This window comes from Mercenaria mercenaria, chromosome 13 (genome assembly GCF_021730395.1).
Source record: "Mercenaria mercenaria strain notata chromosome 13, MADL_Memer_1, whole genome shotgun sequence".
Classification (NCBI taxonomy): domain Eukaryota; kingdom Metazoa; phylum Mollusca; class Bivalvia; order Venerida; family Veneridae; genus Mercenaria; species Mercenaria mercenaria.
Genome location: NC_069373.1, coordinates 51346024 through 51362041, shown reverse-complemented (window position 1 = coordinate 51362041; position 16018 = coordinate 51346024). Strand labels below are relative to the sequence as shown.

Sequence of the window (16018 nt, the reverse complement as noted above, 5' to 3'; positions counted from 1 at the left end):
GCGATACAGAGCCCTGTCGAACTGACAATCAAATCGAGCCAGCTGTTATTTTGCTTGGATACAATGTTCTGTGCTTACATATTTTATGGTTACTTTTTACTACCTGTACATTTCATTGAATTTCCTTTACTAGACAGACTGTTATTACCTTAAATGTTAACAAGAAGCTTCGGGCAATATACGCCCGACGCATTAGACCAGAGGTTAAAGCCAATATCCTGAATGGTTATGCACTGGACACGAATTTTGTGGGACAGATCCATGTACTCTGCATATCGTCTTATCGTCATCTAACTACTAGTATAAGCTAAGTTTGAAATCATTACATTGAATGGTTATTAAGTTATATTCCGGACATGAAATATAATGAACAGATTTGACATCTCTGTTACCTTGATTATTTACCTACCACAACAGTTCATGCACTCCTTACATCGTCTCATCGCCACCTATGTTTGTGCCAAGTTTTAAGTAATGCATTGAATGGGTATTAAGTTATGCTCCAGACACAAAATATGAAGGAAAGATTTGACCATTGAGCTCAGTAGGTGGCCTGGACTTTTGACCTGTCGACAAGGTTTTTGTACTTTGCACATTATCTTATCGTTACCTACTTATATGTCAAGTTTTAAGTCAAAACTTTGAATAGTTATTAAGTTATGTTCCGGATATGAAATGTGAAGGAAAATTTTAACTTTTGAGCTCAGTGTGTGCTCTTGACCTTTGACCTCAGTGTGTGATCTTGACCTTTGACCTACCAGCTTGGTTCATACATTCTGCACAACGTCTCCTTATCACCTTCCTGAAGGTCTAGTGAAAGTCAATACCTTAAATGGTTATTAAGTTATGTTCCAGAAACAAAGTGACGGACGGACAGACGCACACGCCATCACATAACACGGCTCATTTTTTCAAAACGAGCGTATAAAAATTACATTACCCTCTGTTTGGATATTCTCATCTGGAACTATACCCTTGTTTAAACTTGTAAGATCTAACAAATGTGAGTATGGGGAGGTGGAGGAGGGGTACAGTAACTTTTTACTGTGTTACATTTATTGTGTCCTCTATTTTCTTATGAAAACAGTCTTTATTACAAAAATCTGAAGTTTGTCTTGTTTCATGCAATATAAATATTTTTGAAGTTTATACAGACAACGGATGAAAGGATGAACAATACAGTAACATAATTATACTTTATTTCTCAAAATGATTTAAAGGTGATCCTTTCATTTCAACACAAATAATTTAAGATAGATTAGACAATGCAGAAATCCTTCATAATATCTATGTAAACATAAATTTAATATGTTTATGTATACAAACAGTTTTGTGAGTTAGATTTAAATAACACGTAGACACTAGTACACTCCTAAAACATGTACGGCTTTTTTACAGATGGCTATTATGTAGCTCTATAAACACTAATATATATATTTAATCAAGTTGGTCTCATTTGATGAAAATGCCAAAAATACACTATTTAGTGCAAGATGCACATTGATTTCTTTAAAGCATTAGAATGTGTATTTGGTGACCCCGCACCTGCATTAATTTATCATTTCTTCGGTTGGGGATTCACCCAATCGTGCAACAATTAATCCTTTTCCTAATATAAATTGGACACAAATCCATTATGTATCAGTCTGTTTATACACAGAGCATAAAACATGAATCTAGTCTGCATGTATGAGTGTCGCTGCGAAGGAGTTCCATCCGCGTCCCTCAAACAAGCTTGTTGTAGTAGAAGGAACACCATGCTCCGTCCAGATATTGTCTCCAGCGTCAAGGTGGATGCTTAGGGAAGCTGCAATATATTAAGGATCATGTACGTCATTTATTATTAAAACATGTCTAAAGCACAATTTCCAGATATTCTCATTGCCATGTTATATGGGTTTCAAATCCTGCTGACATCTAAGGCCATTTGGTAATTTTTCATGAAATGGTGGAGAAAAACTTTTTTGTAGGCACAGGCGCCCGATTTTTTGGCTACGCCTCTGTACCTGTCTTTTTTTGAAGTAGCAGGAGAAAATCTAGTATTTTACAAGGACTTTTCACCTTTATACATGTGTGTAAGGGCTTACAATTGACAGTATTATATTTTAAATCTAGGTTTAAATCACTTACACCTCATAACTTTTGTTTTGATCCTTAGAGTGGTTGAGATTCTAGAGATTCCTCTAGCCATAGACAGGACAAATCACAACATAATTATATGCAAACTTTCGCTTATTGTCTCAGGCTTATGCATTCTAAACCAAGTTGAGACCTCTACAATAACGAAAGCATTTTTACACTTTTCGTTTTGTTTGATGTTTCGTCAATTAAAATTTTCAAACTTTCATGTGTAATTGTGAAATGTTATTTGGATGTCCTTTTCGACGTTTGTTTTTCAGGCGACGGGCACCTGAAGAGCCATTTTCTTAAGTTGAGGCAAAACAGCTAGAATGCTTCCTCACAAGAGACAATTCAAACCATGGCAAGGATCGAACTCACTTGATATCTTTCCAACAACAAGTGCATATTTAGTTATGCTAAAAGCCTAAAAAGTCGAGACGGTTTATGTTTATTCATAAGCAATGTTTCAAGCTTCTGTTCGAAAAGAAAATGCTTTTAATGAATATGGTATTTCAAAAGCCTCACCTGATGAACAGTCAACATAATCCGGGGATCCAGACCTCACAACTCCGATTTTAAGACCGTCTTTCATGATATTTAGGTTCATGGCTTGAGAGTTCGCCACACACGCGGTCACGTCAACTATGTAGATACGGGCACGGGAACAGTGAGTTGACTAGCCTCAAAGTTGTAAGCTCCGCCAATGTTTGTAATTTCAATATTATACTTGATTCTTCCGGATGTTCCGTGGGATGTTGTTTCAGATAGACGTACGTAAGCCGATACTGCCGGTCTCTGTTGCGTTTCCAGTTTAGAAATTCTATCTATAAGATTTGTAAGTGTTTCTCGTATCTCATATTCACACATGAATCTTTGACATTTATTTCCGTCGGAAAATTCGGTCAAATATCCTGACGCACTGTGTGGAGTAAAAATTACAATAATAATAATTAACATATTCATTCTTTGACTTAATACCACAGGCTTGAATATGACTTACAAATATATCTAAATAGATATGAACTTGTGCACACACTAGGACGTTGTGTGTTAAACAATAATTTAAAAAGTAGGCGGGAGTATTTTATCATTTATACATCAAGGGGTGTTTCAAAATCTCTTGCAAACGAGTGTGATCCATTTGGACAATCAGTGACGCGTTCATGCTAAAAATATTGAGTCCTTGCCTGACACGTCTTTCATCAATAATTCTGTGCTTTTGCTTTGAAATTAATAGATCTATTCAAAGATAATAGGTAAGGGTAGATTTCTCAGTATCAAAACTGATATTTAATATCTAACACTTTTATCAAGTTTAAATTTTGTTCATATATGTTTTGCAATGTAATTAACATGTAGTTACAGGTTAGTTTTTCGTTATTTCGATATAATATTATACTGCATGAATTGTGTTATTCATGCTTACTTATCACCATGCTACAACAAAAGAGCTATAACTTTAGAGTAAATCTTTCTGTCATTACAAAATAAAATAAAAAGAACGATGATTATTGATTTTGTATATTTACATTTTGTTTTAGTTAAGTTTAGGGCTCCACCGTTTCAATGTAGTTCATATGACGATTTCTACAGCTGTTGATTGTGGAGGAAGATCCTAGGTGCACGTCCAGGCATTCTTACATCACGGACGGGCACCTAAACTGAACCACTGACATTCCGACAGCCACCTGGATGGCTTCCTCACATGAAAATTCTACAATCCAAGCGTGGTCAAATGATTCGAATTCAGCGACCGTAATGGCGTGGTCACACTACACGTAGTTAATCGTAGTAAGGAATGATCGTACTTGATCGTAATTGATCGTACTAAGCGTAGTTACACGTAGATAATCGTAGTCAAACGTAGTAATGATCGTAGTTCGAACTTATGATTTGTCCGTAGTAAGCAAATAATTTTTCGACATGTTCAAAATCTGACTACGATTAACTACGAAGTTTTGACCCTACTGTGACCGTAGTTTGAACGTAGTTGATCTTAGTTAAACGTACTTGATCGTACTTAACAGCAGTGTGTATCGTTTTTGATCGTAGTACAAGAAAAACACATCGACAGTACGGTTCAACTACGATCAACTAGGGCTCCACTACGGATAAACTAAACTAGGGCTCCACTACGGCTAAACGCTTTTCCGTAGCTCAACGTAGTTGATCGTAATTTGTCGTAGTTGTTCGTACTTCGATCGTAGTATATACGTAGTGTAACGTAGTAACTCGTGGTAAGACGTAGTGATACCCTAGTTAACCCTACCAGATTTAATCGTAGTTGAACGTAGTTGTTCATACTTACAAGTACTTCAACGTACGACAAACTACGTTTAAAATGAACTACGACCAACTACGTGCGTGAACGTAAATGTGACCATTGCTTAACAGTCAGTCACAGAGGCCTTTTATATTTATGGTTTTTTTTGCTTTTGATTTTACGCTGTTTTTCCAACCGTATTTCAGTTATGTAAAGGCGGACAGTTAACTTAACCAGTGGTCCTTGATTTTGTACCAGTACTAATCTGTTCTCCGTACGTAACTGCCAACTTCTCCACATAATTCAGAGGCGGAAGACGAAATGACTCCTGGCAAAATGTTTAATATCAAAACGTCACGGAGAACATACGCCTCGCCAACGGACGTGCGATCCGTAGATCTGCACTCTCCTGATTTATCTAAGCGGGAGGGCTCTTTTATTTTGATGAGACAGTCTCTATTTATACATCCATGTTAGCAAAAATGTAATTTATGATTTTCAAATTCAGTTGACTGTACTTAAGTTGAAATGTTGACACATACTTCTTGTCTGTTTTACTCGAATACTTAAACGAACCTTAATTTAAGAGACACTACTGATTCAATCTATATTACATATATTGTGATATTCATTTCGGCTTTTTGCTGTTCAAAAGAAAAATGAGATATGTGCTTTGTAAAAATGGGAAACAGGCTTATGGAACCTGCACAGAGTTTATCAGCTCATGATAGTGGACAAGTGTGAGAAGTTTCAATCCCTTCCCATTAGTGGGTACTGAGATACCAGCTTACATATAAGAATTTAACAAAAAACTGCTTGTAAAAGGGGAATAATTTTGAAAAAATGCAAAGTAGAGTTACTGAACCATTATCATGACAGTGGACAAGTTTGTGAAGTTTCAATCTATTCCCATTAGTGGATACTGAGATACTAGCTTACATACAAAAACCTGGTGACCTAGTTTTTAACCCCAGATAACCCAATATCAAACTTGTCCAAGATTTACTGAGGGTAACATTCTAACCAAGTTTCATAAAGACTGGGTCAAAATTTTGACCCCTAGAGTGTTAACAAGCTTTTCCTTCGACTTGACCTGATGACCTAGTTTTTTAACCCAGATTACCCAATATCGAACTCATACGAGATTTTATTGAGGGTAACATTCTGACTAGGGCTTGGACGATTTCAAAATTTTGAAACCGGTTAATCTTTTGTATGAAATCGAATCGAACCGGTTAATCGGCCGCCATATTGAAAATGCTGTTTTCTTTCCTGACGACGGTATCAAGGTACTTCCAGCAGCTGATTACATTTGGAACTTAAAAACTTTATCCTTTGCAAAGAATGTGATAAATAATACATATATCACGACAGGCAAATCAAGGACTATTGACTATGTTCAATGTGTTTTAGCGGAAATATACCGCGGTACTATGTGCTAGTCAAAGAAATGTATAACGATAAAGTACAAATTGTGATGTTTATTGTTTGAGAGCGATTAGCGGTTTTGCAAAATTGAAACCGGTTTCACCTAGTAATCGGATCGGATCCGATTAATGATCCCAGTCCTAATTCTGACCAAGTTTCATTAAGATTGGGCCAAATTGTGACCTCTAGAGTGTTAACAGTCAAATTGTTGACGATGACGGACGACGACGGACACAGGGCGATCACATAAGCTCAACTTTGAGCACTTCGTGCTCAGGTGTGCTAAAAATGGAACCTGTGCAATGTAACTCAGTTTATCACATTGAACAAGTGTGTGAAGTTTCAATCCATTCCCATTAGTAGTTTCTGAGATACCAGCTAACATACACAAACTTTACCAAATCGGGACGCCCATGCCGACGCAGACGCACGGATGAGTCCAAAACCTCTACTATTCTTTCAATAGTCGAGCTAAAAAGGGTCGGTGGTGAATGTTATTCAATGTAACCTTGACTTTTGACCAACTGACCTTAAAGTCAATCAGGATCATTAAATGTCCAATGGCACTGTCTAATCAAGTTTGAGGGTCAAGGGCAAAGTCGTTCTCAAACGGGTTTTGCAGTATGAATCAGTGTGTCATTGGCCTTTGACCTTATCATCTTAATATGATTTATATACGGTACATAAGCAATATGCGTACAGTTGGAGGATCGTAGGTCAATAGCTTTTCAACAATCAATGTGACTTCAATGTTAATAGGTATCCTTCACTGTCTCCAAGGGCTGTATGCCTGTCAAGTAAAATCAAGCGTGTTGAGTTAGACCATCAACTCCTCGAAGTCGCCTGATTCAGCAACTGCTTCGAACAAGTAGAATGTGTTTATTTGAATAAGTTATTCTGCATCAATTACAAGTTTTTCGATATACTATAGAGTGGCAATGAATAAAAGAGCGGACGCAGTGGTCAAGTGGTAAACTCAGAAACCCGACGTCGTGAGTTAAAGCCCATCCTCTTCCAACTAAAATATTAAGTGTCCCGTGTACAGGTGTTTCACACCTGTCACGCAAAAGAACGAGTTTCTTGAATTAGAATGTGTCCTGCACCTTCCACTATCCTCCCAAGTCTTCGGAAGAAGCTGCTCATATGGGTTGCTGGTGACGATTATAAAGAACTTATACACAACAACTGTTCATATAATGTGAACGGCATCTATGTGTCCAGCTGTGCGGTAAATGGGATTCAATCTGTGTTGGCGAACTTTTCATATGGGAGAAATAAAAGTCTGCCGCTCTGTGCAAAATTACTTAAACAAAAGGGCCAAAATGGCCCTAGGTCGCTCACCTGAGAAATACACCATAACATTGTAAACATGTTTGACCTAGAGATTTCATGGAAACAAATATTCTGGCCAATTTTCATTACGATTGGACCAAAAATACGGTCTAATATTTTCTTTGATATGACTTAGTGACCTAGTTTTTGACTCCAGATGACCCATATTCTAACATTACCTAGATTTAATCAAAGCAATCATTCTGACAAATTTTCATGAAGTTCAAATACCGCCTTTATTGCATACACACGTTTTTTATTTGTTTTGACCTAGTGACCTTCTTTTTTATCCCAGATGACCCATATTCGAACCCAACTTAGATTTTATCAAGGCAATCATTCTGTCCCAATTTTATGAAGATCAGTTGAAAAATAGAGCTTCTATTGTATACAGTTTTTTTTATTTGGTCTAGTGACCTACCTTTTTACCCCAGATGACTCATTTTCAAACTCGACCTAGATTTCATCAAGGAGATCAATTAATTTCATTAAGATCAATTGAAAAATACAGCCTCTATCGCATACACAAGATTTTTCTTTGATTTGACCTAGTGACCTTTTTTTCACCCCAGATGACCCAAATCCGATGTCGACCTAGATTTCATCAAGGCACTCATTCTGACCAAATTTCATGACGATCAATTGAAAAATACAGCCTCTATTGCATACACAAGATTTTTCTTTCATTTGACCTAGTGACCTAGTTTTTGACCCCAGATGACCCATATTCAAACTGGACCTAGATTTCATCAAGGCAATTATTCTAATCAAATTCTATGAAGATCAATTGCAAAATACAGCCAATCGCATACACAAAGTTTTTCTTTGATTTGACCTAGTGAATTACTTTAGGGACAAATTTGACCTGCTCAATTTGTAACCTTGAATTAGACCTATCGACTTGGCCCATGTGCTCTGCATATCATCTTATCGTCATCTAATTACTAATAGAAGCTAAGTTTGAAATCATTACATTGAATGGTTATTAAGTTATATTCAGGACATGAAATATGATGGACAGATTTGACATTTCTGTTACCTTGATTATTTACCTACCACAACAGTTCATGCACTCCTTACATCGTCTCATCGCCACCTACTTTTATGCCAAGTTTAAAGTAAATACATTGAATGGGTAGTTATGATCCGGAAACGAGTTCATTCGTTCTTCAAACTGACCCATCGCCAACAGATTATATACCAAGTTTCAAGTCAATACCTTGAATGATTTTGAGTTATGCTACGGACACAAAATACGAAGGAAAGATTTGACCATTGAGTATGTGACCATCAATATGTGACCTGGACCTTTGACATGTCGACAAGGTTTTGTACTTTGCACATTGTCTAATCGCTGCCTACTTATATGTCAAGTTTTAAGTCAAAACTTTAAATAGTTATTAAGTTATGCTCCGGATACTAAATGTGAAGGAAAGGTTTAACATTTGAGCTCAGTGTGTGATCTTGACCTTTAACCTCAGTGTGTGATCTTGACCTTTGACCTACCAACTCGGTTCATACATTCTGCACAACGTCTCCTTATCACCTTCCTGAAGGTCAAGTTAAAGTCAATACCTTAAATGGTTATTAAAGTTATGTTCCAGAAACAAAGTGACGGACGGACAGACGCACACGCCATTACATAACACGTTCCGTTTTTTCAAAACGAGCGTATAAAAATTACATTACCCTCTAGTTGGATATTCTCATCTGGAACTATACCCTTGTTTTAACTTATAATTGTGAGTATGGGGAGGTGGAGGAAGGGTACAGTAACATTGTACTGTGTTACATTTATTTTGTGCCTTCCATTTTCTTATGAAAACAGTTTTTATTGCAAATATCTGAAGTTTATCTAGTTTCATGCAATGTCAATATTGTTTTAAGTTTATACAGACAACAGACAAAAAGATGAACACAATTATTCTTTATTTCTCAAAATGGTTTAAAGGTGATCCTTTCATTTCAACACAAAGAATTTAAGATATATTAGAAAATGTACTAAAACTTCATAATATCTATGTAAATATAAAATTAAAAATGTTTATGTACAGTTTGATTACTAGGTCATACGTATTTACAGGTTTTTCAATTTCAAAATTTCTCTACTTACAAAATGACCTTTCTACTTTCTGATTATGTTTTGTTTTAGCTTGAGCTCACGTTTTTCTTATATTAGAAACACTAAATTATGGAAGCCGGAGTTAAGGTTACAAAACGCAGTCTTTAATGTTTACAAACATGGTGTTTACAAAAACGAACTGTTTAGGAGAGATCGTGTTTGTATACAAATCCGGTGTATTTTCTATTTTTACAACCTATAAGACTGTGATCGGGTGGGCAGAAGCCGACTGTCAAAGTTTTTTTGTATTAACAGTGGTGTTTTTCTAACGGTCTAAACTTTCTTAAACACAAATAATATCAATATTTTTGTATCAATGGAAAGGTTATAAAACAAGCAATTTATTAACTACTTTTAATTGTTATTTCGAAATAAATTGGATTAATTATGAACGCTTAACTTACAGTGTAAAAAACATCTAACAGTTTTGAACATCACTACGCCGCTTTTAAAATTATGTCATTTGCCTCCAGACCGTGCGACAAAAAAAAATCTTTTTAATATCTTGAGATAAATGCTATATTTCTTTACATGAGAATTTGCTGTTTTTACTACTTTGTACGATGAAAACTGTCTCAATTTTAAATATCTGATATTTCGAAGTCATTATTCACTACTTCAGCTATAGCGCTATTAGTTACGACGACGAGAAAATTTCTTTATTGCCGCGGCGGTCCAGCGTTCGATTCCCGACGCGGTCATCTTTTCTTTATTGATTTGGAATGTTTAAAATATTTTAGAGACAAACATTCATAATCTAATGTTCATAAAATGACCAAAACTTCAATTTGAAAGAAAGATTATTTTTAGCCAAATCTGGAGGCATGCTGCTTTAAAACGGTTATTCATTGAAAAAAGATATTTGAATACGAAAATTTGAAAATTGTAAGTATTTCAAAACTTTTTGAATTTTGAAAATCCATAATGAGCGAAAAAGTTATTAAAAATTGAAAATTCCTATGTCATACAGAAACGATGTCAAACATTTGTTTTGCCCATCACCAGATAAACAGATGTTAATGCGTGACGTCACGGCGATATCTCCTATATAAACAGTTTTGTGAATTAGGTTTAAAGAACATGTAGTACACTCCTAATACATCTACGGCTTTTTTTTTTTACAGATGACTGTTATGTAGCTCTACAAACATTAAATTATATACATGTATTTAATCAAGTTGGTCTCATTTGATGAAAATGTTAGTGCCAAAAATACACTTCTAAGACGCACATTAAATATCTTTAAAGCATTAGAATGTGTATTTGGTGACCCCCAACCTGCATTAATGTTATCATTTCTTCGGTTGGGGATTCACCCAGTCGTGCAACAATTCAACATTTTCCTAATATAAATTGGACACAAATCCATTATGTATCAGTCTGTTTATGCACAGAGCATAAAACATGAATCTAGTCTGCATGTATGAGTGTCGCTGTGAAGGAGTTCCATCCGCGTCCCTCAAACAAGCTGTGTGAATAAGAAGGTACACCACGCTGCGCCCAGATATTGTCTCCAGCGTCAAGATGGATGCTTAGGGAAGCTGCAATATATCAAGGATCATGTACGTCATTTATTATTAAAGCATGTCTAAAGCACAATTTCTTGATATTCCCATTGCCATGTTATATGGGTTTCAAATCCTGCTGACATCTAAGGCCATTTGGTAATTTTTCATGAAATGGTGAAGAAAACCTTTTTGTAGGCACAGACGCCCGACTGTTTTGGCTACGCCTCTTTACCTGTCTTTTTTAAGTAACAGGAGAAAATCTAGAATTTTCACCTTTATACATGTGTGTAAGGGCTTACAATTGACAGTTTTATATTTTAAATTTAGGTTTAAATCACTTACACCTAATAACTTTTGTTTTGATCCTTAGAATGGTTGAGATGCTAGAGATTCCTCTAGCCATAGACACGACAAATCACAACATAATTATATGCAAACTTTCGCTTATTGTCTCAAGCTTATGAATTCTAAACCAAGTTGAGACCTCTACAATAACGAAAGCATTTTTACACTTTTCATTCTGTTTGATGTTTTGTCGATCTAAATTTTCAAACTTTAATGTGTAATTGTGAAATGGTACTTGGATGTCCTTTTCGACGTTTGTTTATCAGGCGACGGGCACCTGAAGAGCCATTTTCTTAAGTTGAGGCAAAAGGCAAAACAGCTAGAATGCTTCTTCACAAGAGACAATTCAAACCATGGCAAGGATCGAACCCACTTGGTATCTTTCCAACCACAAGCGCATAATTAGTTATGCTAAAAGCCTAAAAATTCGAGACGGTGTTTGTTTATTCATAAGCAATGTTTCAAGCTTCTGTTCGAAAAGAAAATGCTTTTAATGAATGTGGCATTTCAAAAGCCTCACCTGATGAACAGTCAACATAATCCGGGGATCCAGACCTCACAACTCCAATTTTAAGACCGTCTTTCATGATATCTATGTTCATGGCTTCAGAGTTCGTCACACACGCGGTCACGTCAACTATGTAGATACCGGGCACGGGAACAGTGAACTGACTAGCCTCAAAGTTGTAAGCTCCACCAATGTTGGTAATTTCAATATTATACTTGACTCTTCCGGATGTTCCGAGGGTTGTTGTTTCAGATAAACGTACGTAGGCCGATACTGCCGGTCTCTGTTGCGCTTCCAATTTAGAAATTCTATCTATAAGATTTGTAAGTGTTTCTCGTATCTCATATTCACACATGAATCTTTGACATTTATTTCCGTCGGAAAGTTCGGTCAAATATCCTGACGCACTGTGTGGAGTAAAAATTACAATAAAAATAATTAACATATTTATTCTTTGACTTAATACCACAGGCTTCAATATGATTTACAAATATATCTAAATAGATATGAACTTGAGCAGACACTAGAACGTTGTGTGTTGAATAATATTTTAAGAAGTAGGCGGGAGTATTTTATCATTTAGACATCAAGGGGTGTTTCAAAATATCTTGCAAACGAGTGTGGTCCATTTGGACAATCAGTGACGCGTTCATGCTAAAATGTTCAGTCCTTGCCTGACGCGTCTTTCATTAATAATTCTGTGCTTTTGCTTTGAAATTAATAGATCTATTCAAAGATAATAGGTAAGGGTAGATTTCTCAGTATCAAAACTGATATTTAATATCTAACACTTCTATCAAATTTAAATTTTGTTCATATATGATTTGCAATGTAATTAAGGTCAGTTTTTCGTTGTTTCGATATAATATTATACTTTATGAATTCTGTTATTCATGCTTACTTATCACCATGCTACAACAAAAGAGCTATTTCAGAGTAAATCTTCCAGTCATTACAAAAAAAAGATACTGCTACTTCGAAATAAAAAGAACGATGTTTGTTGATTTTGTATATTTACATTTTGTTTCAGTTAAGTTTAGGGCTCCACCGTTTCAAGGTAGTTCATATGGCGATTTGCACAGCTTTTGAATGTGGAGGAAGATCCTAGATGCGCGTCCGGGCATTACTACATCACGTGCGGGCACCTAAACTGAACCACTGACATTCCGACAGCCACCTGGATGGCTTCCTCACATGAAAATTCTACGATCCAAACGTGGTCAGTTAGGGGCAAATGATTCAAATTCAGCGACCGTAACAGTCAGTCACAGAGGCCTTATATATATGTTTTGTTTGCTTTTGATTTTACGCTGTTTTCCAACCGTATTTCAGTTATGTAAAGGCGGGCAGTTAACCTAACCAGTGATCCTAGGTTCTGTACCAGTATTAATCTGTTCTCCGTACGTAACTGCCAACTTCTCCTCATGATTCAGAGGCAGAGGACGAAATGACTTCTGGCAAAATGTATAATATCAAAACGTCACGGAGAACATACGCCTCGCCAATGGATGTGTGATCCGTTGATCTGCACTCTCCTTATTGAGATAAGCGGGAGGGCTCTTTATATTTATGAGACAGTCTCTATTTGTACATCCATGTTAGCAAAAAAAAATGTAATTTATGATTTTCAAATTCAGTTGACTGTACTTGAAGTTGAAATGTTGACACATACTTCTTATCTGTGTTTTACTCGAATACTTCAACGAACCTTAATTTAAGAGACACTACTGATAAAATCTATATTACATGTATTGTGATATCCATTTTGGCTTTTTGCTGTTCAAAAAAAAAAAAAAGAAATATGTCCTTACAATATGCTTTCCATATGTATAATGCCTTCATTTCCTTACTGTAAGTGTAACCATTGCTCCAGTCCGCCAGGGAGAGTTCTACGAATCGCGGGGTCGCGAGTTCGATCCTCGGGCAAGGTAAAGGTAAAGAAAAGTTATTATCAACTGAATGAATACAAAAGTCGAAAAAGGGGCATAATTTTGTAAAAATGGGAAACAGGCTTATGGAACCTGCACAGTGCGTATCAGCTCATGACAGTGGACAAGTGTGAGAAGTTTTAATCCATTCCCATAAGTGGGTACTGAGATACCAGCTTACATATAAGAATTTAACAAAAAACTGCGAAGTTGTAAAAGGGGAATAATTTTGACAAAAAAAAAAATGCAAAGTAGAGTTACTGAACCATTACACTGCATGTCATATCATGACAGTGAACAAGTGTGTGAAGTTTCAATCCATTCCCATTAGTGGATACTGAGATACCAGTTTACATACAAAAACTTAACAAAAACCTGCTAAGTTGAAAAAGGGGTATAATTTTGAAAAAAAATGTAAGGTGGAGTTAAGAGACCTGCACAGTGCAGGTCAGCTCATGACAGTGAACAAGTGTGTGGTTTCAATCAATTCCTATTAGCGGGTACTGAGATACCAGCTTACATACAAAACCTTAACCAAAAATTTCTAAGTCGAAAAAGGGGCATAATTTTGTAAACAAGAGGGCCATGAAGGCCCTGTATCGCTCACCTGACCTATTGACCTAAAGATTAACATTCTGACCAAGTTTCATTAAGATATGGTCATAAATGTGGCATCTAAAGTGTTAACTAGCTTTTCCTTTGATTTGACCCGGTGACCTAGTTTTTGACTCCATATGACCACGATTCAGATTCGAACTTGACCTAAAGTTGATCAAGATTAACATTCTGACCAGGTTTCATGAAAATACAGTCATAAATGTGGCCTCTACAGTGTTAAGAAGCTTTTCCTTTGATTTGACCAGGTGACCTAGGTTTTGGCCCCACATGACCCAGATTCAAACTTGACCTAAAGATCAACAAGATTAACATTCTGACCAAGTTTCATGAAGATACAGTCATAAATGTGGCCTCTAGAGTTTTAGGTAACAAGCTTTTCCTCTGATTTGACCTAGTGACCTAGTATTTTTACCCCACCTGACCCAGATTTGAAAGTGACCTATAGATCATCATGATTAACATTCTGACCAAGTTTCATTAAGATATGGTTATAAATGTGGCCTCTGCAGTGTAAACTAGTTTTTCATTGATTTGACCTGGTGACCTAGTTTTTTACCCTACATGACCCAGATTCAAACTGGACCTTGAGATCATCAAGGTTAACATTCTGACCAGGTTTCATGAAGATATAGTCATAAATGTGGCCTCTACAGTGTTAACAAGCTTTTCCTTTGATTTGACCTGGTGACCTAGTTTTCGATCTCAGATGACCCAATATCGCATTTATCCAAGAGTTTATTAAGGATAACATTCTGACCAAGTTTCATTAAGATTGGGCCAAAATTGTGACCTCTATAGTGTTAACAAGCTTTTCCTTTGATCTGACCTGGTGACCTAGGTTTTAACCCAGATGACCCAATATCAAACTTGTCCAAGATTTTACTGAGGGTAACATTCTGACCAAGTTTCATTAAGATTGGGCCAAAATTGTGACCTCTAGAGTGTTAACAAGCTTTTCCTTTGATTTGACCTGATGACCTAGTTTTTTAACCCAGATGACCCAATATCGAACTCATACGAGATTTTATTGAGGATAACATTCTGACCAAGTTTCATCAAGATTGGGCCAAATTGTGACCTCTAGAGTGTTAACAGTCAAATTGTTGACGATGACGGACGGACGGACGAGGACGGACACAGGGTGATCACATAAGCTCAACTTTGAGCACTTCGTGTTCAGGTGAGCTAAAAATGGAACCTGTGCAATGTAAGTCAGTTTATCACATTGAACAAGTGTGTGAAGTTTCAATCCATTCCCATTAGTGGTTTCTGAGATAGCAGCTTACTTACAAAAACTTTACCAAATCGGGACGCCCATGCCGACGCCGACGCACGGGTGAGTCCAATAGCTCTACTACTCTTTGAATACTTAAGCTAGAAAGGGTCGGTGGTGAATGTTATTCAATGTAACATTGACTTTTGACCAACCGACCTTAATGTCAATAAGGACCATTTATTGTCCAATGGTACTGTCTTATCAAGTTTGAGGGTCAAGGGCAAAGTCGTTCTCAAACGGGTTTTGCAATATGAATCAGTGTGTCATTGACCTTTGACCTGATGATCTTAATATGAATTACATACGGTACATAAGCAATATGCCTACTGTTGGAGGATCGTAGGTCAATGGCTTTTCAACAATCAGTGTGACTTTAATGTTAATAGGTATCCTTCACTGTCTCCAAGCACTGTATGCCTGTCAAGTAAAATCAAGCGTGTTGAGTTAGACCATCAACTGCTCGAAGCCGCCTGATCAAAGAGCTATAAAAATAAATAGATTGGCAGCTTGAAAGGCATATAGAGCAAATCTCGCCAACCTCCATTGACAGAAAAACGAGATCTCGTTTA

General features: G+C 36.5%; 1 protein-coding gene across 1 annotated transcript; it reads right to left on the bottom strand.

The window, feature by feature from the left end:
• Window positions 1-9056: 9056 nt before the first annotated feature.
• LOC123529884 (uncharacterized) lies at window positions 9057-12155 on the bottom strand. Its single transcript, XM_045310455.2, has 2 exons — window positions 11640-12155; window positions 9057-10807 (listed from the first exon to the last, which is right to left on the bottom strand). The coding sequence occupies exons 1-2, from the start codon at window positions 12070-12072 to the stop codon at window positions 10677-10679; spliced, it is 564 nt and encodes a 187-aa protein (XP_045166390.2). The 5' UTR covers window positions 12073-12155; the 3' UTR covers window positions 9057-10676.
• Between the last annotated feature and the right edge of the window lie 3863 nt (window positions 12156-16018).

Coding starts and splice junctions, on each gene's coding strand:
- LOC123529884 (XM_045310455.2), bottom strand. CDS start 12,072: ATGTTAATTATTTTTATTGTAATTTTTACTCCACACAGTGCGTCAGGA. Junction 10,808..11,639: donor TTATGTTGACTGTTCATCAG/GTGAGGCTTTTG, acceptor GATATATTGCAG/CTTCCCTAAGCATCCATCTT.